Raw genomic sequence first — 24,788 nt, forward strand, 5'->3', positions numbered from 1 at the left:
TGTATGGAAGGCTTGTTTTATTGCTATATGTAACAGTTTCAAATCTGGACATAGGAAAAGTAATTGAAGCGCATTAATTAAGGAGTATTACAAAGTCGAGCTGCCTCTGACCACTTTGCACAATCCACTCGGAGTGAATAGCCTTCGAAACAAAAGTTACACATCTGTGGTTGCCCACTTGTGTTTTACCAATTCCACTTCACTGATTCAAAGGCAATGTGTAGAATTCAAAATAACAATAATCATTAAAAAAAAAAAAAAAAAACCCTGCAGGAAATTATTACGTATTTAATGGCTTCCAATAGGGTAAGTTCGGTATGTTGCAGTCTCTCACGTTTTATGTCTGTTTTTCAATCCAAGGAAATTATATCTGGAATGCTGGTCCCTCCACCCCCTGTAATAACGCCGGTTTCGGTCCTGCTCACAGTGGTGCTGTGGCTGCTGCTTTCATAGTGGCCCGAGGTGGAGATGAGGCTCCCCGTCGCTGCGGCCGTCTGTAAGGTACTGGGAAGAGTGTCCAAGAACATGGGGGCGCGATACTGCTGGGCAACAGAAACAAGAGCGCCTTACATACACGCAAACCAACGGCTGTGAAAGTCAAATGAGTCGGCATTTCAGGCTAACTCTGCTCCTCTGTTTTCAAACATTGGTGGGGCGGCATTTCTCTTGACAAGCGGGTGAAATGTGTTTTTGAGCTCTAATAGGAAGCGGGTGGAAACCTGGAGGTTCTTAGTGATGCTCAAACGGGCTTGAGTGCAGACAGTTAATCGTTATAATCATCTACATCACGTGAGTGAAGCCTGCGGCTGAGACCGTTAATTATTACCTTGCAATAACTCCTGCTGTCTTTTTTTTGCTTGTAGCTGGATTGAAATGCGAGTGAGGCCAAACTAGGCCAAAAAAGTGTAAAGTTGGAAAAAAAATTAAGAAAAATAACATACCTGAGCATCTCCTTGAATCAGTGAGAACAAATCGAGACCTAAAAAATAAAATGGCACTATTTTATGTGTATCAAAAAGCAAGAAAAATAGAGTTAAGAATCAAATAAAGAAAATCATTCAATTTTTAACATTTGTGAAAATGTTTGTAATGGAAAATGTTTCAATTCAGAGCATTTTATTGAGCCTTCCATGTATTAGGTATGCCTATATTGATTGATCCTTAGCAGTTATTGTTTGACTACTAATTAAAAACAAATTCATAATTTACAGTAATAAAAATGAACAGATTTAAAAGAAAAAAACTATTGAGAACAACAGGTAATGAGTACAAAACCCCACTAAAGCAGGGAAAGGATGCTACTCGTCTTAATAGAGAAATGGACATCTTACTTTGCATGTCTGCAGGAATTGTAGACAGGGTTGGGTGGTGGAACGGAACTGCATAGTCAGCGATTGATGAGGACAGGTAAGACGTGTCTACAGTCTGGACATTTGGCACTCGCACACTAGATGGCTGATAAGTTAAGACGCTGTGAAGAAAAACAAAACAGGGTTAAAAAGGGGACCAGGGCCCGTATTCATAATGTGTCTGAGCGTGATAAATCGGTCTTAAATTCCTGAAATCTGAGAATGACGTCAATCTGCTCCTACTTTTACTTTTGGGAGTAAAGGCTATTTATAAAGATTCTTTAGAATTCAAAGTAATCCTAACTCGACCAATATTTAGGAGACCTCACAGGGTCCCCTAACTTGTTAGGAGTTGGGAGACGGCAGCAATGAGAAGACGACTGGGCGCACCTTCAGTGAAAGGAAAGGTGTTACAGCAGTTTGATGAAGAAGATTACTGCACAAGTCAGAAATGCAGTTTCTTCCACCACTGTCAGCAGAGATAAAGGTGGTGACAATGTTGCGGTGTCTGGACACAAGGAAAATGCAACAATGTTGCAGTGATGATTTGGGACCATCACCACAGCCTTCAATAAGCACAATTTTCCATCAAACCATACTGGCATTAACAGCACCCACAATCATCCAACAGTTTATTGATTTCCCCACCACTGCATGGCAAATACCCCCAAAGCAAGTAATCAGTGAATATGCCTATATAAATCAATAGCCTAATCAATTAATACATTTTCCTTTATTCATTAAGGGTTTTACATTACACCAATTCTATATCTGACTATTTTTAACATGAAGTAAAAAAATAGCCCAGAAAATGAATGAAATCCACTCATACAAAGCATATTCATAACGAATACATACTAACTTTAATTTGTATTTTATTCAATACAGAAAAAGTATCTGAAATAGCGAATCGGTGTAAAACTCTTCATGAATATAGCCCAGTGTTTTCACGTGGGGACAATTTCCGGTGTACAATGTAACAATATAGTGTTCAATTTTAAGATGTTTACTGTATATTTTATGATTGTGATTATGAATGTGAAATTAATCTAGCATTTTAATTCCATGTAGCACCTTAACGTCCTTGAAATGAAGGAATGAGGGGGAAATTCTTATTATTTTGATGTTTTGTGTCCCCCTACCCCCAAAATGAAAAAAATACGTCACAGAGAGACGTAATCTAACCTAAAATTTGCTAAAAGTTATTCCTAGGATTGGATCCTTCCCCCAGCAAAAAGTGGGTGTAAGATACTTTATGACTGACTTCTACCTCCTACCCTGAGTGAGGAGTAAAGTAGTTTACTCCTAAACTAGCTTTTATCGTGATTCCTAGGAGTAATTCAGAGAATGAACCTTGACTTTTTTTTTTTTTTTTTTTTTAAACCATTTTTACTTACTGCCCTCTAGTGGAAGCTATATATATATATATATATATATATATAGATATATATAGATATATAGATAGATAGATAGATAGATAGATACACACACTACAAAATCCACAGTAGTATACATCACACAGCATTCTAGTGTGAGAACAGACCAAGGCAGTCAAAAGGCCTGATATGACTTACCCCTTCCCGTGCGTTTCCTCAGATTTTGTCATGTACAGGCAGCGCTTCTTCAGCGGGGGGTCCTCCTCCTCCTCCTCCTCCTCCTCCTCTTCAGAGGAGGTCTCTAACGTGAGGTCGATGATATCAGCCTTTTTCAGACTGCTGGGCTCGCTGGTGGGCATCACAGCACAAGGCAGGTTGATGGGGCTAGAACCTTCAGGCGACAGAAGGAGAGGCATCGGCACGTGTCCCCAGGCACACCGGCACGGCCACGTACGCTCTGGATACACTGCAGCTCACTGAACCCCAGCTTAGGCCCCAGCATCTCCTGCGCTGGGGACTTCACAAGCACAGATTGCGTATTCTCCCATAGACAAGCACACTTCAAACTAAGCATACTCAAATAAGGTAAACGTTTGTGAAAATCACCAGTGGTAAAAAAAACAAAAACAAAAAAATCCTTGGGAGTTAGGCTTTCAAGGGGAATGCAAGCACACACACACACAATTTGTCATGCTGACTGTGGCTGGACAGTGAAATGAAGCACTGTCAGTGAGGGCAGGCCCGTGGAACTGGCCTTTCAGAGTGGAGTCAGGCAGCACAGCCACCACTCCTCGATCAGGGTTCCCACTCAACTCAGGGTTCCATTTGCCATGACTTTTCCATGACTTTCCAGGATAATGTTTTTTTTCCTGACTTTCTAGGTTTTTCCATGACCGTGGGAGCTCTCCTCTCTAGAGGGGAATATCTAACGGTCACAGGCTGGAATTAAAGGACAATGACAATGACAATCACACTCGTGACTTGTGCACAACACATAACTGAAACCATCTTATTTACAAGGCAACTAGTTGTAAAGGGCGCTATACTACATTTTAAAAGCATACTTTCAATCTTTGTGCTACACTGGGCTGACAACTTCAGTGCTTCCTTCTTTGGCCTCATTGGACACCAGCTCCCGTCTTCCTGGAATTTGATTTCATCCACATCTGAGCAATCATTCAGGATTTCCATGAACAGGCTGAAATTAAATAAAATGCATCTATGCAGACACATAAATCAGCATAAGAAGGCAGCACCCTTCAAAAGACGTGAAGACAAGGATTACTTCTCAAGACTAGAGGGAAGTAATCTCCTGCATGCATCTTCCAGACACACACTGGACCACTCACCCATCAATGATTAGACTTTCATAAGCAGCTTTCTTGTCACACACAGGACAAATCCAGGTTGGCTTTTTTTCATTCATCTGCAGGTAAAGAGCAGCATCAAAGCACTGTAGATGGGAGCAGGTGACTGCACGGCAAGGGACCGTCAGCCGCATTTTACCAAGCTGGAGAGGAGAAGAAAACAACATCCACACCCCAAGGCTTAGACACGATAATCCATTCAGAAAGGATTCATTCATTTGTTATGGCAGTGTAAACGTCATTACTTATTTAATAGAAGACTTACTGGGCACATGAGCGACACTCTTAAGCTGGTAGTGGCGATTTCACTGTCAGGATCTGCAGTTAGCTTTTCTTTTACTGCGCAGAAAAGAAAAACAAATTAATGCACAGAGGAAAAAAAAAACTTGTATAATGCATTTCTCTAGTTTTGAAATCACGGACTTCCCAATCAGATAAGAAACATCACTCCAATATATCTAGAATTTTTATGTAATATAACTGTTTTATTTGTCGAGGATTGGAAACTGATTCCAAGGTGAGGAATGGAACGTACTCAGGGCTCGAGAGTGGTCTGGGTTTCGGATGCCCTTCATCTTGAGCCTCTGTAGCAGCAAGGAAGAGGTGAGCTGCCTGACGAGGTACACTGACATCGAGTATGTCTGCAAAACATCCACCAACAAGAATTTCACGTAAAAACAAAAATGGTATAGATGTGTTTATATACATTGCTTTTTAAAAATATTTAAGACTGGTTGGTTATGAAGGAGGATAAGTGCATGCAGGGTTGGGCACCTTATTTTGCAAGAGCATGTATCAGTTAATAATCTTTTTTTTTTTTTTTTTTTTATTTATTACTACAAAACACACTCATGTGATTTCCCAACCTGCCCAGTCCCATAATTAACTATAAGACCACTTCAAAACTATTTCTATATCTTCACACATTCAAAGAGTGCCTTACCTTGCCAATCTCAGGAGCCCATGTAACTGAAATCTGATTGGGCACAGCGGACGACAATCTAACGGATGATGTAATATTTAAGGGACGCCCTGGCCTTTTCTGTTCCACACCATTTTTAGGGGGTGGGGGATATCCCTATGACAAAAGCAAGTTCAATTAAGAAACACGTCAAAGGAGAAAAACGCCCGAGCACGGATGTGGTGACACATGAGGCATATTAAGCAAGGAATGATGTCTGCATTGTTCAGAAACATCTAGAACACTTTAATTTCAAATGCTCGATCTTTTGTGTACAGACAGATACATTAACATATATGTATCAGTAGCTGTGTGACAAATAAATGATTCCTATGCTCACTCTGTACTGTTCAGATGCTCGTAAGTTCTGCCTCAGATATTTCCTATGCATAACTATGCGCGGGGGCCGTGTGCAGTGTTACAGGTCGACAGCATTAACAAGGGTCGCCCAGAAAGGAACGTCCCACTGTGCCACTTTGGGGCATCACTCTCTCCCTGACCCTCGGTATAGGAGGGGAGATGCTACTACAGAAATATTTTGGAGAATACATTCCTGAATTAGTATTTAGATCCCCACTGCATAAACCAACAAAGACTCAAAATAAAACAGTTATACATATATAATATATAAATACTTCATCATACCGGCAGCTGGAAAACCTTTCCATTCACTTTAATGCACAGACTGTTAGGGAAGTTGTCTTCTTGAGGGCAGCTTGTCTCTGCAAGGCAAAACCTGTGGCCAAAAGGTATAGGATGTTACATGTCTAAAATTGTAAAATGCTTGAAAATACAGTTAGTCAACTTCTTAAACTGTATACAAAATTAAATGATTGGACAGAACAGGAACTCCTCCTTAGCTGGTACCAAATTCAGAATTTTCAATTTTCATGGAATAAAATTATAGTGGCCATAGGAAATGGTCTCAATACCCACATCCAGCTTTGTCAAAGCGTGTCAGACTTTCACTGCTTGCATTAACCTGCTGTAAAATCAGGAGCAAAATACTCCTACTAATTTCTGCTTTAGATACTGAGACAAAATGCAAATTTATCTTGGTTTGACGTAAAAAAATAAATAAAAATGTTTGTCAAATATCATAACTCACAACGAATTGCTGCATACATTACAGATATAAGACAGATGATTTGGTGGAGTGTAAAGGGATATTCCCCGCAGTAACATACCTCAGCTGAATTTGAACCATGTAGTCTCTTCTGCCACCAGGAAAAAAGTCCCTGAGCAACACATACAATAAGACACACAATCAGCTTCCAAACACCATGTTTTCAGGATTCAGTTAAAAATAAATTAAAAACAATGAAATGATGATACAGTTTCTTGAAGACATACATAATATGAATATTACTGCCACTAATTTAAAAAACAAATCACTAACTAATGTCACTAACACAAACTCGTGTTACTATGGTAGAAACCCTGAAGGAAATGGACACGGGCTCTGTAACACCTGCACATCTGCTCAGTTACATCAACACATACTTAAAATACTACGGACATCATGTTGATGATTTTATGACAAAATGCCTGCATAGTGACGTATAAAAGGGGCAAGGAGATGTGAGTTTTACCTGGAAATGCATACTTCCCGTACTTGCTGCGGGGTGAGAGCAAAGATGAAATACTTCTCCTGGAAACGCTGAATGTTGCTTGCGCCTGAAATGAGAATTGACGAGAGTCCTCCTCAGCACCAAGCTGATTGATTTAAACTTAACACTTGTGAAAACATAGGAGGAATTTACCATAGATCAGTTAAGGGTATTAATGAGAAATGAGAATTTAAATCAACCGGTGCCCTGACCTGGCTGGGTGCAAACCTGTCAGCTGATCCAGTACCTCCACATCAAGTCAAAAGTCAGATGTGAGGGCAGAGGAGCAATTACTGGCAACAATATAGGCTTAAAAGGTGGCTAACTGCATAGAAGTCACATTCCAATAAGATAATACACTATCTTCCACCATAACTCAAGGAGGTGTTTTGTTACTTGTTGCCAGTAACCATTTCGGCATAGGCGTGTTGGCTACCTGTTTACACGGATGCTTACCCAAGCTCGAGGGCTTGATCAGCACATCCAGCACATCATAAAACGGCAAGCTCTTCATCTCGACATCGGGGTGCACAGGGGGGATGGGCGGCACTGGCTGCTGCATGTCTATCCTCGGCTTTGTTTCGTGCAGCAGCACTGCACTGTGCGTTGGAGAAAGTGGGGGCACCGAGCTCGGCCCGTGAGAGTGCGCAGCGGCTACTGCCAAGTCCGAATCCACAACGGAAGAGTTACTGTCCAGGGAAAAGACAGAGGACTTCAGAGCAGACAAGTCGGGAAGACTTTCGATCGTCCTGGGATAGCGCCGTCTATAGAGTTCCTTAATTTTGATCTGAACCGCTGGACTGCACCCACTCTTAAGCAGGTGCAAGGCCCTCAACAGGAGTTCATGCTTGCGGCCACTCTTGTTACGTCCTGCAAAGCCCAATAATACCTGAAGCTCTGACACTCGAAAACTTGATACCATATTCTGAAAAAATAAACACAAACATTAACATTGGACTGATTTGTGTATTTAAGGACAACTACAAAGAGACAGCTAAATCACACACTTTTCTTTTTTTGTAGGAAGATCATTTTACAGGCAAAACAGTGCTGAACAATTCTGGTTCTTGTATTGTATTTTAATATAAATCTATAAACACACATATTGGGATACATGAAAAACAACATTTAAGATAAAATGCACCATCGTTTATTTTTAATGGAGTGTATTCATAATTGTGGAGGCCAATATACTGTGTAATTTCATATAATTTTCTATTGTCTAAACCAGTCTTTCCAATTTAACATGTGAGAACCCCTATGCAACCAGTAACCCCACCCCCTCAAGGACTGGAGCTGTTCAACACTGGAAACACAAAGAAGGAAAATACCTCCTACTGGTACAGCTGGGTCTCTTTATGCCTCAATCGGCCTTTAAAACATGTGTACAAATGAATGGCCTAAAGACTTATTTTATTGTAGAGATGTCATCTAACATCTAAACAGCAACAGATGTTACCCTTCACAATAAGGGGAACAATGACAAAAACACAATGCACATTTACTCCTTAAGAACAGCAAAGTGTTGTTTTATACACCGTTTTTCAAGGTGTTAACCGGGACTTCGGGAAACAGCCCGGGCAGGGGAGATGGATGTATACCCCACCACCCCAGATATGTCTGTGTATCCATGATGGGAGCAGCCCTGTCTAGCCTAAACAACGGGGATTAGAGGTATACAAATGCACAGCTAGTCATCACAATGTCTCCCCCATAAATGTGGTTTGAAGCCACGTCCCTCCCATACAATCCCAAATTTGAAACCCCACAGAAAGAAAGTAAGAAAACCCCGACTGACCCTTCATTATATGGTCCATGCTTGATTGTTCTTACTTGTTAATCCTTTTTTCCTGTACATTTCCTTAACAAATGTGATCGTATAGCATCTAAAATGTTAAGAATAATTCCAAAACCCATTAAAAAGGGAAAAAAGAAACAGGAGGCAAACAACACACGCGCTGGTGCATGTCGGGACACATACTTTAATACACGAATATATTATCCAAATGGCAACAGTTACAGTTGGAACAAAGCGCCATATGCAGGCGCACGGTGCTCCAAAAATGCGTCTTGCTCATATTATAAAATGGTTGGTCTCAAATGTCGACATGATTTCTGCACCTTGCGCAGTCTGCTATTGCAATAACTAAGTCAGACCGACAAGTGTTAGGATGAAGAGACGCACACAAATCCTTCACGACACCTGACAAAAGTGTAAGCAATATATTATGAACAGAATACATAATTGAACGCAGTCGCGTAAGGCGAAGGCAAACACATTTTAAAAAGTTTACAGTCAACAGGCCTAAATAAATGCTTAACGAGACCCCAAATATAACCATCACTTCGACCCAAAACACTCAGGCGGAGATCCATGTGTGAACTTCCAGAACTCCATTTAAAAGGCAAATTCGGAATATATGATTTCAAAAGGTATATGTCAAAGCAGCTCTGTATGATACGGCTATGCTACGATGCTGTTGTCTGTAACGCGGAATTAATGTAATACTTTCTCCTACCCTTAGCTCCTCAAAATCCGCCATTTTCTTGCTGCGACCATCCTGCACCGCGGCGCGGCACCGCACACGTGACATGGGTGGGCTTCAGCCTCGCCGCAACAGCGCACCGCAGATACGACACAGCGGCCGCGCTGCCTGCGAAGAGGACCGCAGAGCTGCGCACATCTGCACGACTTCAGCGACCCTATTGGTGCAGCCGCGCACATCTGCGCAGAAGTACGGGGATAAGTACGTTAGCCGGCTACATTTCGGGATAACTTGGCATAAACTCGGGATTTTCCGTCTCCGAAGCGAGGTTAAAGCTCAGCCAGCTGTGCTAGTGCCGGGCTTCCCAATGTCTGGTGATGGAGGGCCAATTAGGCTGCATGGGAAATGAATGAAAATGAATGAAAATGAATCACCTATTTTATTTCCTATACATTTCTGTTAGGGACCATTTATTAACTTGAATTGTTGTTTTATTATTTCCCCCCAATTTACATGTGCAATTTGTTACATAAAATTGCCATAAAGTGTACAAATATAGAAAAGCTTCAGAAAAGGGGTGGTTGAAGGTCGGCTTTGGGGGGCCGCACCAAACATCCTCAAGGGCCGCATCTGACCCCCGGGCCGCACTTTGGGAACCCCTGTACTAGTGGGAGCGATGTTTATAAAGCAAGCTTTTCATCAATAAATCATTCTTACAGATTAAATATTAAATTCATACAGATTCAACCACATACGAAGACCAGACCCCAGCTGGTTTGCTTGATGTGGTAAAATGTTACACTAAATGTGAAGGGGTGATATTGGCCACCTTGGCCATTGAAAACTGCTTTTTGAGCTGCGTTTGTTAAACGTACGAATTCACTGGATATGTCATTATATATATATATATATATATATATATATATATATATATATACACAAATATACCTCATAGGTTGTTCATAGGTTTTATTGTTCTAGTCACCTCCACTGAAATCAAATACTGTATCCGGACAGACAGAGGGCGCTCTATAAAGGCTTATAACCTACGTATTTCCGGTTTTAATCTACTTCCGGTTTTGGTCTCTCCACATCAGTGATAGATATTGTTGCTAGAGAAACCATTTACTAATACTGTTAGGTTTAAGACATGTTCAATTTAAATAGATAACGTGACAACCATGCCACCCCTTTATATCAGTAGGAGAGGTGGACCCTTTATTCCAAGCCCTATACAAAATTTCCACACAAACAGTTCAATTAGAGATTAGTTCAAGGAGAGGTACAGTTGAATTCCTTTATTTATAATTGGGAACAGCCCCAGGCACAGTCGATACACACAGTATAATACTGTTAACAATGAAGGCAGTCCATCACCAAGAACTGGGAATAGGACATAGCCGCCACATGCAATTATAAAACACAAACATACATAATGCCCCTTTCTTCTATTGTTACAAGTGGAAATTAAGACCAGAACTATCTTATTTGCACAATTTCAATCAAGTCAGATCTTTATACTGTTGTATTTCCTCTCACAATACTGATCAAGCTGATTAGGCTTTTGCTGTACTCTCTACTGCCACAAGATGGGGCTGTCACATGTTAATTGTATTTACTGAAGCTTAAAGACCAATGTATTGGCCCCATCATTTGGTAACATAACTCCTAAGAATGTGCAACACTCAATGAAAATACCCCTGTACACGCATTCATTTAAACGAGATATTTCTGACCCTTTGGCCAGTGTTACCTTTATCAAAGAGTAAAAATAAGTTTTATACCTTGTCCCTCTCAGAAGCTTCACTATCATATTTGAGAGAGAAATGCTTCACCGTCTTTTGCAAATCCTAGTGTCAAAACCAAAAGGATGGCAGTTCTTGCTTTAAATAGGTATTATATATACAGAGGTGGAAATAGTACTGAAAAATCCTGCTCAAGTAGAAGTAAAAGTAATGGTATAAAAAACAACTCAAGTAAAAGTAAAAAGTAGCTCGTAAAAAGTACTCAGAGTACAAGTTACTTAGTTACTTTCATCAAAGCAGTCACATGATCTCCAAGCAAACACTAACTCTAAATATATATATATATATACACACACACACACACACACAGTGAGGGAAAAAAATATTTGATCCCCTGCTGATTTTGTACGTTTGCCCACTGACAAAGAAATGATCAGTCTATAATTTTAATGGTAGATGTAGTTTAACAGTGAGAGACAGAATAACAACAAAGAAATCCAGAAAAACGCATTTCAAAAAAGTTATAAATTGATTTGCATGTTAATGAGGGAAATAAGTATTTGACCCCTTCGACTTAGTACTTGTTGGCAAAACCCTTGTTGGGAATCACAGAGGTCAGACGTTTCTTGTAGTTGGCCACCAGGTTTGCACACATCTCAGGAGGGATTTTGTCCCACTCCTCTTTGCAGATCCTCTCCAAGTCATTAAGGTTTCGAGGCTGACGTTTGGCAACTCGAACCTTCAGCTCCGTCCACAGATTTTCTATGGGATTAAGGTCTGGAGACTGGCTAGGCCACTCCAGGACCTCAATGTGCTTCTTCTTGAGCCACTCCTTTGTTGCCTTGGCTGTGTGTTTTGGGTCATTGTCATGCTGGAATACCCATCCACGACCCATTTTCAATGCCCTGGCTGAAGGAAGGAGGTTCTCACCCAAGATTTGACGGTACATGGCCCCGTCCATCGTCCCTTTGATGCGGTGCAGTTGTCCTGTCCCCTTAGCAGAAAAACACCCCCAAAGCATAATGTTTCCACCTCCATGTTTGACGGTGGGGATGGTGTTCTTGGGGTCATTCCTCTGCATCCAAACACGGCGAGTTGAGTTGATGCCAAAGAGCTCGATTTTGGGCTCATCTGACCACAACACTTTCACCCAGTTCTCCTCTGAATCATTCAGATGTTCATTGGCAAACTTCAGACAGGCCTGTACATGTGCTTTCTTGAGCAGGGGGACCTTGCGGGCACTGCAGGATTTCAGTCCTTCATGGCGTAGTGTGTTACCAATTGTTTTCTTGGTGACTATGGTCCCAGCTGCCTTGAGATCATTAACAAGATCCTCCCGTGTAGTTCTGGGCTGATTCCTCACCGTTCTCATGATCATTGAAACTCCACGAGGTGAGATCTTGCATGGAGCCCCAGACCGAGGGAGACTGACAGTTATCTTGTGTTTCTTCCATTTGCGAATAATCGCACCAACTGTTGTCACCTTCTCACCAAGCTGCTTGGCGATGGTCTTGTAGCCCATTCCAGCCTTGTGTAGGTCTACAATCTTGTCCCTGACATCCTTGGACAGCTCTTTGGTCTTGGCCATGGTGTAGAGTTTGGAATCTGATTGAATGATTGCTTCTGTGGACAGGTGTCTTTTATACAGGTGACGAGCTGAGATTAGGAGAGTCCCTTTAAGAGAGTGCTCCTAATCTCAGCTCGTTACCTGTATAAAAGACACCTGGGAGCCAGAAATCTTGCTGATTGATAGGGGATCAAATACTTATTTCCCTCATTAACATGCGAATCAATTTATAACTTTTTTGAAATGCATTTTTCTTGATTTTTTTGTTGTTATTCTGTCTCTCACTGTTAAAATACACCTACCATTAAAATTATAGACTGATCATTTCTTTGTCAGTGGGCAAACGTACAAAATCAGCAGGGGATCAAATACTTTTTTCCCCCACTGTATATATATATATATATATATATATATACACACACACAGACGGGTGACAAATTAAAAGAAAAACCAACATAAAGTGTCTCAGTAAGGTGTTGGGCACCAGGAGCCGCCAGAACAGCTTCAATGCTCTTGGCACAGATATGAGTCTCTGGAGGAACACCATTCTTGGGTTGAGATCTGGTGACTGTGAAGGCCATAGCATATGATTCACATAACTTTCATACTCATCAAACCATTCAGTGACCCCTCGTGCTCTGTGGATGGGAGCATTGTCATCCTGGAAGAGACCACTCCCATCAGGACAGAATGTGTCACCATAGGTAAAGGTGATCACTCAGAATAACTTTGTCATGATTTGCTTTGACCTTTCCCTCTAAGGGGACAAGTGGACCCAAACCATGCCAGGAAAATGCCCCCCACAGCATAACAGAGCCTCTGGACCCCCTCACTGTAGGGGTCCAGCAGTCAGGCCTGTACCGTTCTCTTGGTGTCGCCACACATGCACTCACCCACTAGCCAGTTGAACGTCTTTGTGACTGAAGCTCCTGCCTTAATGACCCTTTTTTCAGTCACGTAGATCCTTTCCTCTTGCCATCTTGATCCAAAATCAAGGTCAGCTGGGCCTGCTCAGCATTTGCATACATGCCACAGAGCATGATAGGATGTTAATTGCTTAATGGTATCATGCAGTACACCTGTTTGGAGGCATCTGCATTAGTTATTTATCCAGGTTTTTCTTAAACAATTTCACCCGTCTGAATATGTATTTATTTATTTAAATATCAGCAACAGCCATTTAGAAATAATACAAACTTTTAAATCAATAGATCCGTATACTTCATTGTTACATATATTTACACTCTGGCCATAATTGAGAAAATAAATAAATACATATATTCTCAATCATGGCCAGAGTGTACATATATGTAAAAATAAATTAACTGTTCTATTGATTTAAAAGTTTGTATTATTTCTAAATGGCTGTTGCTGATATTTAAATAAATAAATACAAATAAAATCACAATACTAACTTACAATAAAATGTTTATGTAACTTTATTGTTAGTTTATTGTGGGGACATCACTGGTCAGGACAGGAGGCTGTATTTTACAGAAACATCTCTTTCCAAAAAGCAAGGACGAGTTTGTCTTTTGTGATATTGTCTTATATTTCCTCAACATTGCTGAATGATGTATATACATAAACAAGACAAATAATAAAATAAACTTATAAATCGGTATGCATAAATCTTAGCAGACATATACAATTATAAAACAAAGAATCCGTTATAAAAATAGCATACAACTGAAACATAGCCCAGCAAGGTGAAAGCGCTTTGAAACGGCTGGGTCTTACAGATGTGCACATCAGTGCACAAAACGCGCTTCCAGCACTGCAGTGCGCTATACAGAAACACACTGATCCAGAGACCTGGCTTTGCAAAGTGATCAGGATTTAATGCCAAAGGAAAGCTGATCAGAGGATAGACAGATGAGAGTTGTAGCAGTTGCAAATCTGCTAATATATAATTACAGTAATATATGAATATATGATGTGTAGAAAACCACGTTTCAGGAATCAACAGCTCTTTCACAATGACTAATGTTATTACACAGCCCTGATTGTTGGCTATATTGTATTCAGAACAGCCTACCGCATAAACTGCAGGGCCGGTGGCTGGAGAAGAAAGTGTTTATAATGTATTAATTTTTAGGAGTTTACAGCTGAAAGGCAGTATAGGTATTTAATTAAAATATTTAGTAACATAAGAACAGATAAGTGGGAGAAATGCACACACAGAGAGATATTTACTGTCTGCTGTCGTTTTGTTTTTGCTGATACTTGAATTCATTTTGGTTTGAATAAATAAATTGCGACCCCGTCTTTAAGTTGGATGGGGGAAATCAAACTAATTTCCATTGATCTTTGATTTGGATTAAAAATGTTCACCCCTAATCACTAATACTGGCGACTAGCTAGTTAACTCACCTGCTGCTGCTGCTGGGAAAGATGAGTGACTTCAAATCTGTGATGAATTGACGGACCAACTGTAACATCACACACACTGTGATTGGCTGGCTGAGTGCTGTGGGCGGGATGCTGGACATTTGAATGTATTGCTCTTCATTTATTGGTCTAAATGTGTACTCTGTAACGAATGCCTTTTTAAAAGTAGCGAAGTACAATGCTTCACTCAAAACATGCTTAAGTAAAAGTAAAATTACCAGATTTGAAAAATACTCAAACTAGTACAAGTACACGAAAAAGCTACTCAATTACAGGAACGAGAGTAGTTGTCATTTGTTACTGTCCACTCCTAGGTACGTGTTTGGGTAAAATGAACATTTTCTTTTTTCTTTTTCAGAGCTGTATATAAGCAATGACCACGGCAAGATTCAAGCCCCAGTCTTTGTGTCAGTCTGCAGACGTTTAGAAAAATGTAATCTAGTTTCCCAACACAGCAGCTAAAGCAATCTTAATTCTAATAAAATCAATTACTTTTGCAACTGAAATATAGATTTAATTATGAGGTAACAAAAAATACATCTATTAATACAATCAACCTTCTTCTTTATAACTGCATTAGTATCTTATTTGCAATTTGGGGTTTAATTTTCCAGTTAAATATCCAGGAACCAGAGGTAAACAATGTCTACGATATCAGATGGCTTCAGTAGTACTAATGTAGTTTTGAAATAAAAGCTTGAAAACAAAATGCAATGCCAAAGTGAAGCCAGTGACACCTGCACTGTTACAAATAAGAGCATCCCTTCTTCCTTGCAGATTCTTGTTTTTCTCATCCATGTGGAATTAAGGCAACACATTGAATTAAATTGTATGCTAGACTGGGTTCAGATCAGAAAGAAAAGGCAGCCTAATATGCAAGTTATTGTAATGTACCGCAGGGCAGGGAACAGGGGACCCAGTTGTAGTGCGTAGTAGAGGTGGTCAGACAGGCGTGGGTTGAATACCGGCAGGACAAGGCAAACAAGGGCAAGGCAAAGATGTGGTCACAGGCAAGGGTGAGGCGATCAGGCAAACAGGGAAAGATCAAAGTCGTCGTCAGGAAGTCAAACAAGAGGCCAAGCATTCAAGGATCTAACTAGGCACTGGGAGATTGCTCAGGATTGTAGTAAACACTGACAAAACTTCACCATGACAGTGAGGGGTTTATATGTGGAGCAAAGGGAAGCAAGGAACCAAGTTTGGAGGTGCAGGGCGAATGGGAGCAGAGGGTGATTGAACAAGTGCACATGGTGTTCAGGAATGTTGATTGATTGATTGATTGATTGATTGAATGAGGGGAGCTGGGAGAAGTGAGCGGTAAGGAAGGGTGATTGGCGACATCTAGTGAGGAACTGGGGATGTGTTGTGAACTGTTACAGTTATTGTATAAACACAGGACGTAATTCCACTGACCTACAGTAAACCAACGGTATAAACTCGAACATAAAAAACTTCAACCACATCCTTTATTTCTATTTGAGTCACAGGTATTTCAGAGTATTCTTCACTGTAAAGTATTTAGTTTGATTTTTATTTACAATAAAACATCTATAAAACCAGCATTTGTAACAATATGTGTTCAAAATTGTGTCTCATTTAACTCAAGAAATCCTAATTTATGTCAAGTCTCGTATGCATATGACCTGTCCAGAACCATGTGAATGATTTAGCATGTCATCATGCATGAATATCAACTATTTACTTATACAGACACACTGCTGAAGTCAGCAAAACCCAGGAAGCTATTCCATTTAAAGGAAAATCAGGGATAATGAGAATCAAATAAAATATGCTAGTTAAACTGAGTGGGTTTTCTGTTAAAAACTGAAACAATCAAGATGCAGATTGCTCCTTTCTTCATTTATATTGATTTAAGTTAATAAGGATATATCACCACTGGCCCAAATTAGTGAATGTGTCTAAGTTGTAGCACTCAGTTACAAAAAAAATCTTTATTGCCACTGTCTTTCATTTACTATTAGAACTATCGAACACAGAATAACTTAGTCCTAGTGAAGCCAATTTGCATATTACTCCTGGTAACTGTTGCGATCAATTTTATCGAGGTTAAGAACTTGGGTTTTTAGAAACAATAAAAAGTTACATTCAAATAATACGTTTTAGTTTAGAAGGCAGAAGCAAAGACTGACTTGAGAAAAATTAAATTGGCTCAACAAAAATACTGATAATGGTTTAAGGTAAGCTTCCGAGTGCAACCAGCTCAATGTTTCTTTGAGATGAGGTCTCCAGGTGTGGAGCTGGGTCTGTCCAAACCTCAGGACCTCTGACCTCCAAATCGGTTAAACTGACACTGTCTCCTGGGCCTCGACACATTCAATGGAAATCTTGAGCTGCTGCCTCCAGATTTGTCAGTTCCTCACAGCCAATCATCAGTCTTCTATTTATCACATCCAGCACACGGGAAGTCTCAATCCATTGACCATTCCGCCACAATGTCAGTTGTCTTTAACTCATGAGTGTTGATGGACAGGTCAGTCTCCTCAGAGGCTGTCCAAATGTTTTTGTACGTGACTGTCTATGTCTGTCTATCCACAGCCCCAGAGGATCAGACAGATACAGCACAGTACCTATGCCAAGTGGGGCATCTTTAGGAAAATGTCTTTCCAAGCTTTGATAAAAACTCCCAGCTACTGGTTCTGCAGATCAATTGGAATGTGCCAATTCCATATACAAGATTTGTTGCAACACAGTACTGGTATCATCCGGTTTCCTTCTGTGAATCACATGTTTAACACCTGTCTCTCATCAGTAGGCAGGGGCAGCTCAGCAAAATGATGATATTTGATACCTAAATGGTAGTAAGAATCTAAATTCTGAACTATGACACTGTGTTTTGGTGTGGAAAGGAGAGCCATGGCTTCTAAATGGGGACTCTAATCCTAGCCCAGACCAAAAGGTAACCCTAATTTGATCACAACACCTCAATTAAATGCATAAATTGGCACAATCAAAATAATGATCTCCAAACAACCAAAGAAGAAGAGTAAGACCACTTCTACCCTCATCTGTATCCCTACTTTAAACATGTCCAATTGAAATATCCTTATTTTGGAGTTTCTTATTTTTACAACTTAACAGCACCGATCATTGCATTGCAGTACCTCATTTAAACACAAGAGAGAGTACTTAGCTTTTATAAAAATGGAGGAGTTTGAATCTGGGTTTCATGCTCCTGGACTGCTCCTGCATCCTCTGATTCAAGGTCTCGTTCACTTCGGTTAATGAGACGCATTGACTGTTTGCTATTTTCTTAAGAAGACTTAAAAAGAAAAAAAAAATTGTATCATAAAATAAAGTTACAATAGAAAAGTGATTAGTGCTGGTTTCACAACTACCCTTAATTTGCTGAGTTGTTTCAATGACTGGAAGGTGGAATTTATCCAGTGGCATCTATAAGCAATTAACAATGTTTATTACATGAGTTTTAATACAATGTAATTACCACCTCTGTCTGTGCATCATTAATTGGTAACCCACTAATAGTTGTTTAGACAGGTTTAAGAGAACAACTGGTAATTACTATGATTGATGAATATAACATTTAAAAAACATCTTTCTTTCCTTCTTTCCTTCTTTCACGTAAATACCGATTCACATTTGCCAACATACCATTAGAAACCTGTAGGGATGTTACCAGATTGGTTGCTACTGCAAGGCTTTTCTCAGCATGATTGTGTTTTTAAAGGTGTAAGGATTGCATCTGTCCTAAAAAGATTTACTGTAAAACAAGGGAAAAGGAAACTTTTCATTTCTTTAATAAAAAATATACAAATATAGAAAATAGTTAAAAAGATTAACAGAAGGTGACAGCAAGGAATGGCTTATTTGCAGTTCATGAACATCTAAGAAAGTGGAATTTCAGAATTACATGCTTCATTCAGAAACAGATAGGTAACTATTGGCCACAAATGGAAAATTACACCCCCACAACAGCACAATTATGACTTATAATAACCCCCATACTAAATGTCCTGTGGGCACCAGTTAGTTTTGGTTGCATGTTTTTTGCCAAAAATAATGTCTCTGGCAACTGTGAGTGTTACAGGCAAGATTGCCTAATTCTCAGGTGGATAATTGAATGGCCTGATTAAGTACATTGGGACATATCCAATTGGCCTTTATACAGAGGATTATCTGACTAATCTGGGATTTGTTTTCCTTATTATTAGGTCTGTGTGAAATATGATAACATACTTAAATTTCTTGGCTTACAAAAACAAAACATTTTATCGATGAGTCATTGGAAATATAATTTAAAATGGTGTTTATCTGAGATGTTTGCCTATCTATATAAATAATTCTGTATGATTATACAGTACTGTGCAAATGATTTAGGCAGGTATGAAAAAATGCTGTAAAGTAAGAATGCTTTTAAAAAATAGACATGTTAATAGATTATATTTATCAATTAACTAATGCAAATAATCCATATTTGGTGTGACCACCCTTTGCCTTCAAAACAGCATCAATTCTTCTAGGTTCACTTGCACACAGTTTTTGAAGGAATTCAGCAGGTAGGTTGGCCCAAACATCTTGGAGATCTAACCACAGTTCTTCTGTGGATTCAGGCAGCCTCAGTTGCTTCTCTCTCTCCATGTAATCCCAGACAGACTCGATGATGTTGAGATCAGGGCTCTGTGGGGGCCATACCATCACTTCCAGGACTCCTTGTTCTTCTTTACGCTGAAGATAGTTCCTAATGACTGTCGCTGTATGTTTGGGGTCATTGTCATGCTGCAGAATAAATTTGGGGCCAATCAGATGCCTCCCTGATGGTATTGCATGATGGATAAGTATCTGCCTTTACTTCTCAGCATTGAGGAGACCATTAATTCTGACCAAATCCCCAACTCCATTTGCAGAAATGCAGCCCCAAACTTGCAAGGAACCTCCACCATGCTTCACTGTTTCCTGCAGACACTCATTCATGTACCGCTCTCCAGCCCTTCGGTGAACAAACTGCCTTCTGATACAGCCAAATATTTCAAATTTTGACTCATCAGTCCAGAGCACCTGCTGCCATTTTTCTGCACCCCAGTTCCTGTCTTTTCGTGCATAGTTGAGATGCTTGGCCTTGTTGCCACGTCGGAGGTATGGCTTTTTGGCCACAAGTCTTCCAAGAAGGCCACTTCTGACCAGACTTCTCCGGACAGTAGATGGGTGTACCAGGGTCCCACTGTTTTCTGCCAATTCTGAGCTGATGGCAGTGCTGGACATCTTCCGATTGTGAAGGGAAGTAAGCATGATGCGTCTCATCTGCTGCAGTAAGTTTCCTTGGCCGACCACTGCGTCTACAGTCCTCAACGTTGCCCGTTTCTTTGTGCTTCTTCAAAAGAGCATGGACAGCACATCTGGAAACCCCTATCTGCCTTGACATTTCTGCTTGGGAGAGACCTTGCTGATGCAGTAGAACTACCTTGTGTCTTGTTGCTGTGCTCAGTCTTGCCATGGTGTGTGACTTTTGACAGTAAACTGTCTTCAGCAACCTCACCTTGTTAGCTGAGTTTGTCTGTTCCTCCCCCAGTTTTATTCCTCCTGCACAGCTGTTTCTGTTTCAGTTAATGATTGTGTTTCAACCTACATATTAAATTGATGATCATTGGCACCTGTTTGGTATAATTGTTTAATCAAACACCTGTGCAAGTGTACCTAGAAGAATTGATGCTGTTTTGAAGGCAAGGGGTGGTCACACCAAATATAGATTTTCTTCTGTTCACTCACTTTGCATTTAGTTAATTGATAAATATAATCTATTAACATGTCTATTTTTGAAAGCATTCTTACTTTACAGCATTTTTTTCACACCTGCCTAAAACTTTTGGACAGTAATGTATATATATATATATATATATATATACATATATATATATATATATATATATATATATATATATATATTGAATGTTGAATTTTTCCATAAGATATGTGTGCATAATACGATTTACTATCTAATTGGCACATCCTGTTACTAGCATGAGTGATTCAACAGCAGGATGTTGGGAGACATTCTTGAACAATGCATGTTTATGTAGCAAAACCATTACTCCTATTTTCTTAATATTGGCTAAAAGTAATTCTTAATCAGCGTGCCCTTCATCAAAAACATTATGGGAGATCTGTTCTTAAAGTTGTACACAATTATATATCATTGTTTTTGTTTTCACATGCCAATACAATTAAACTTTCCAAACATAATGATAAGGGTTTAAAATTAATTAAATTCTGAAGTAATTACTGGGAAATGTAAGGGAATTACAAATGTATGCTATGCAGTAGTGGTGCTGATCTGTAATTTTTCACAGGATTTAATATATTTACAATTTTACGTGCCAGTCACTTATACCTGAGTCATGGCATATCATCAGAAAAGTTTATTCTACCTATTGCTTTAAAAAACATTGCTTATTATACAGATACATATATTTAACAGCTACATTTATCCCAGCCTACTTGCATAATTTAACTATCACTAACATACAATGTTGTACATATGCACATTACAGAGAATAATGGTTCCGTTCCCTTAAAGGTATGGTGACACCCTAATAACAAAACATTAAACACCATTACTTACTTCCCAGTTTCCTAATTTGTGTTCATATCCAGCCATGTCATATTTGATATAGTTTTCATTTTGGAGTGGCAGAGTAGAAGTGACACTAATGAACCACGCTGAGAGATCCCAGTAATGATGTGCTCAGAACAGGCATTTGTTGGCATTAAATATTTTGTGTTACATTGAAAGCAGGCAGTTTGCTGAACAAGAACAAGACCCTGTATCGGTGGTGCAGCACGGATATGTGTCCCCATGGCCTTTCCTATCGGTATTTTACTTTAAAGTCTTTTTATCACTGAAATAACCTTTAAAGAAACATCAGACTAAATACAAAATCAAAAATATACAGAAATATTTAAATTTGTAGGCCGCAGTCCAAGAGATGGGGCTAGTGCCTGTTAGGTCCAGTAGATGATTACTGAATGTACTCTGTCTTGTAGAGAATGGGTGGTTGATGATCTTTTTGGTAATGTAAAAATACAGGACATGATGATTTATTACCTGCAGTGGCAAAGACCTGACAATAAATAGAATCAGAGGTCATTCAAATTTTGCTTCCTTCCTTCCTCCCTTGCTTGAGGCTTCATTTAGTGTAAATTGTGGTAAGTGCTCCTAAATTGATCAGCCAAACACTTTTATACATATGTAGAGATTGGTGTAACAAAGAGCTTTCTTTGTTTAATGAAAAGAGATAATCAATATCTGGGCCCCCCAGCCTGAGGTCATCCCAGATGGTTTGTGATCTGTTTTCCCAGTATGATGCACAAATGATGGGGGTAGGATGTGTGGCTTCAGATGTCACGCATACTCATAATAACTACATACCTTGCTACATTTGTGCAGTTAATTGCGTAATTTTAGAGATGTGTTTGATCCACAGGTTTTATTTCTTCAGTAAGAACAAATGCCATTCTCTTCCCAAGGTGCCAACCAATGAGAGGAGAAGCACGAAATAACAATAAACTGTGATCTCAATTAAATAACCCAGTTACTATGGAAAAAGATTTCCAATGCACGTTAGTGGCTGTTTAATTAACTGGATCTCTGGACTTTCCTGGCACCCTCCCCAAAACAAAGAAATAACAAATCAGACTTGGGTGTGACAACACGAAAGACGTCTGTCTTTGAAAATGTTGAGATTGCTCTATCTTTCGTGTTTACTTTATTGCTGTGATGATGTGAAATAAATCAGTTAAAGTTCCAATTCCTACAATGTTCTTCTTTTAGATGCATGAAATGAAGCACAAAACAATCCTTACAGATGAGCCTAATGTGCGCATAGTGTTTGCCTTCAATTGGGAAACCTTTTCAGCCTAAACAAATTTCAGGTGTGCTTGCAAAGCAGGCTTTCTACCTTGTTGGGCCAAAAGGCCAACTGTCTGAATCCCAGACTTGCCAGTAAACCCTGGTGGTCCCACATTATAGATGCTGTCATTTTAAAATGTTGTTCAAATCACACACACAGCCATTGACTTGCATTACTCAAGTGAATCAACATCTGCCCTCTGAAGCTACTCAGGGATTTAAAGCCTAGGCCTTTTCAGTGACCCAGAAGCAGGCATTTAACTCCTTCAGGTCCAGAAAGGCCTTGGAAGGAAAATTATGAGAACCGCAGGTTATTATGGTGTTGCTATAGAAACAAGAATATGTTTATGGGCTCTCAGTGGAAGATCCAGTCAATAACAAAACACTGCCTTACATTTTTTGAAGGAGCAAGGAAACACAACCCCTTCAAAAGTTACAGTTTTCTTGTTTCTACTCCCCTCATTCAACTCTTGTGAAAGTGTTCATTTTATAGAGTTACACCACTGAGACTCGACTGAAAGGTTTCACATCTCAGTCCCATCATACACAGTCAGTCCTCTGTGCTTCAGATGTCCCCCCACACAACAAAATGTTCCAGGATTACAATTCCACCATGCTTTATATGGTGTAATTAATGAACTGGTAGTTCTGGTTTGGCTTGTACAGGTCTTCATTACTTTTACAGCCCTCCACTGAAGCGTTTGAAGTGAAAGGCAAAAAACAATGAATCACGTAGTAACCTCCCACTGTACGAAGCAAATGAAGTATATTAGGCCCGAAGAATGTTTGTAAGCATGTCTGTATTTTTAGTGTGCCTTATGTTAATTTTCATTACTTTATTCAGTTCAAAACCTGTTATTATTATTATTATTATTATTATTATTATTATTATTATTATTATTATTATTATTAATTGTACTAGTAGTATTTTTATCTTTAATAAATACATTTTGTTTGCTCCTCAAAATTCTGATTCTAACTACAGGATCAAACTCAAAGTATGGCCAGGCTAGGGAGCTATGGCCCCGGGTCAGTGCCAGGGGGAGGTAATTGAGATGAAGGCCCATTTCCAGTGTGGAGTGCAGAGATTCGTAAGGCTCTTTTGTTCATTGACGCTTTGAGCATGACAACAGAACCTGAACTAAGCCCACATAACACCAGCAAGGTGTGCTTAATGCGCCTCTTGTAATCCCAGTCCCCACACCGTATCTCCTGGCAGCACACGCTGAAATGATTTCGCCTCCTTCTGCAAATGCATCCTTTTAAAGTTGCTTTCCAGAGCCCAGGAAGGCAGCTTAAACTGGATTGCAGGCTGCAGAACACAGCGATTACTCTCCTGACATCTTGTTGAAGGTTGTATAATATATGTGGTGTTGATGGTCAATAAGTCATAACACTAGTTCACCTCTCCACTGCATAAAAGCTGCAAAATAAAGCCTTCCTTAAGTATTGTTTTATTATAGCTAATCATTGAACTGTAAAGGGCTTTTCCTTAACCTTGCACTTCCCTGGGGCCCTTGCTTGCTTGTTCTTTCGTCCAGTTGAGGTCTTTCTGGCTTTAGCAGTGCAATGCAGATTAAAACTAAACATGCGATTACATGAATACTATTCTTCTTATTAAAGTGAGGTAACTGACAGATATTATTGCATTTAATCCCTGCTTACGTCAAGATCTACAACCATTGCAAAATTATACTTAATTTGTACATATTAAAACAGATATGTAGTTTTGCCCAGTTGCTATTAAATCGCAGGGTTTGCCCTTGGTAACATTTTGTGCGCAAGCATGTTGTGCAATTAATGACTTAATTCCACTCTATACTGTAATTATCACGGTTCCATAAAAAACAAACAAGTTATTATTTCCATCTGCACAGACACAAATGTGGAGGCAGAATTAGACATATTTGTAATTGTATAAATTGTGTAATTGTGTAACTGCTTTCAAAACTGAAATAATAATGTAGCATTGTTATGTGTTATGAAAACAGACAGATGGCTAATATTTATATACTCCCTCTTTTAATTTAATGAACAATATGTGTTTAAATAAT

General features: G+C 39.5%; 1 protein-coding gene across 7 annotated transcripts; it reads right to left on the reverse strand.

Moving 5' to 3' along the window:
- pias2 (protein inhibitor of activated STAT, 2) lies at positions 1-9,250 on the reverse strand. Of its 7 annotated transcripts, none has more exons than XM_066712034.1 (15): positions 9,183-9,248; positions 8,462-8,549; positions 7,120-7,352; positions 6,646-6,730; positions 6,241-6,291; positions 5,699-5,789; positions 5,036-5,170; positions 4,628-4,733; positions 4,358-4,431; positions 4,075-4,235; positions 3,790-3,944; positions 2,924-3,116; positions 1,332-1,471; positions 942-979; positions 1-542 (listed from the first exon to the last, which is right to left on the reverse strand). In XM_066712034.1, exons 3-15 carry the CDS (start codon positions 7,223-7,225, stop codon positions 351-353), a joined length of 1,527 nt encoding a protein of 508 aa, XP_066568131.1. In that variant the 5' UTR covers positions 7,226-7,352; positions 8,462-8,549; positions 9,183-9,248; the 3' UTR covers positions 1-350. The 7 variants fall into 7 exon arrangements, with proteins under 7 accessions (XP_066568131.1, XP_066568130.1, XP_066568132.1 ...); XM_066712033.1 differs by having other exon boundaries at positions 7,120-7,588; XM_066712035.1 differs by lacking the exon at positions 8,462-8,549 and having other exon boundaries at positions 9,183-9,250.
- Between the last annotated feature and the right edge of the window lie 15,538 nt (positions 9,251-24,788).

The sequence above is a fragment of the Amia ocellicauda genome, chromosome 8 (assembly GCF_036373705.1).
Source record: "Amia ocellicauda isolate fAmiCal2 chromosome 8, fAmiCal2.hap1, whole genome shotgun sequence".
Taxonomy (NCBI): domain Eukaryota; kingdom Metazoa; phylum Chordata; class Actinopteri; order Amiiformes; family Amiidae; genus Amia; species Amia ocellicauda.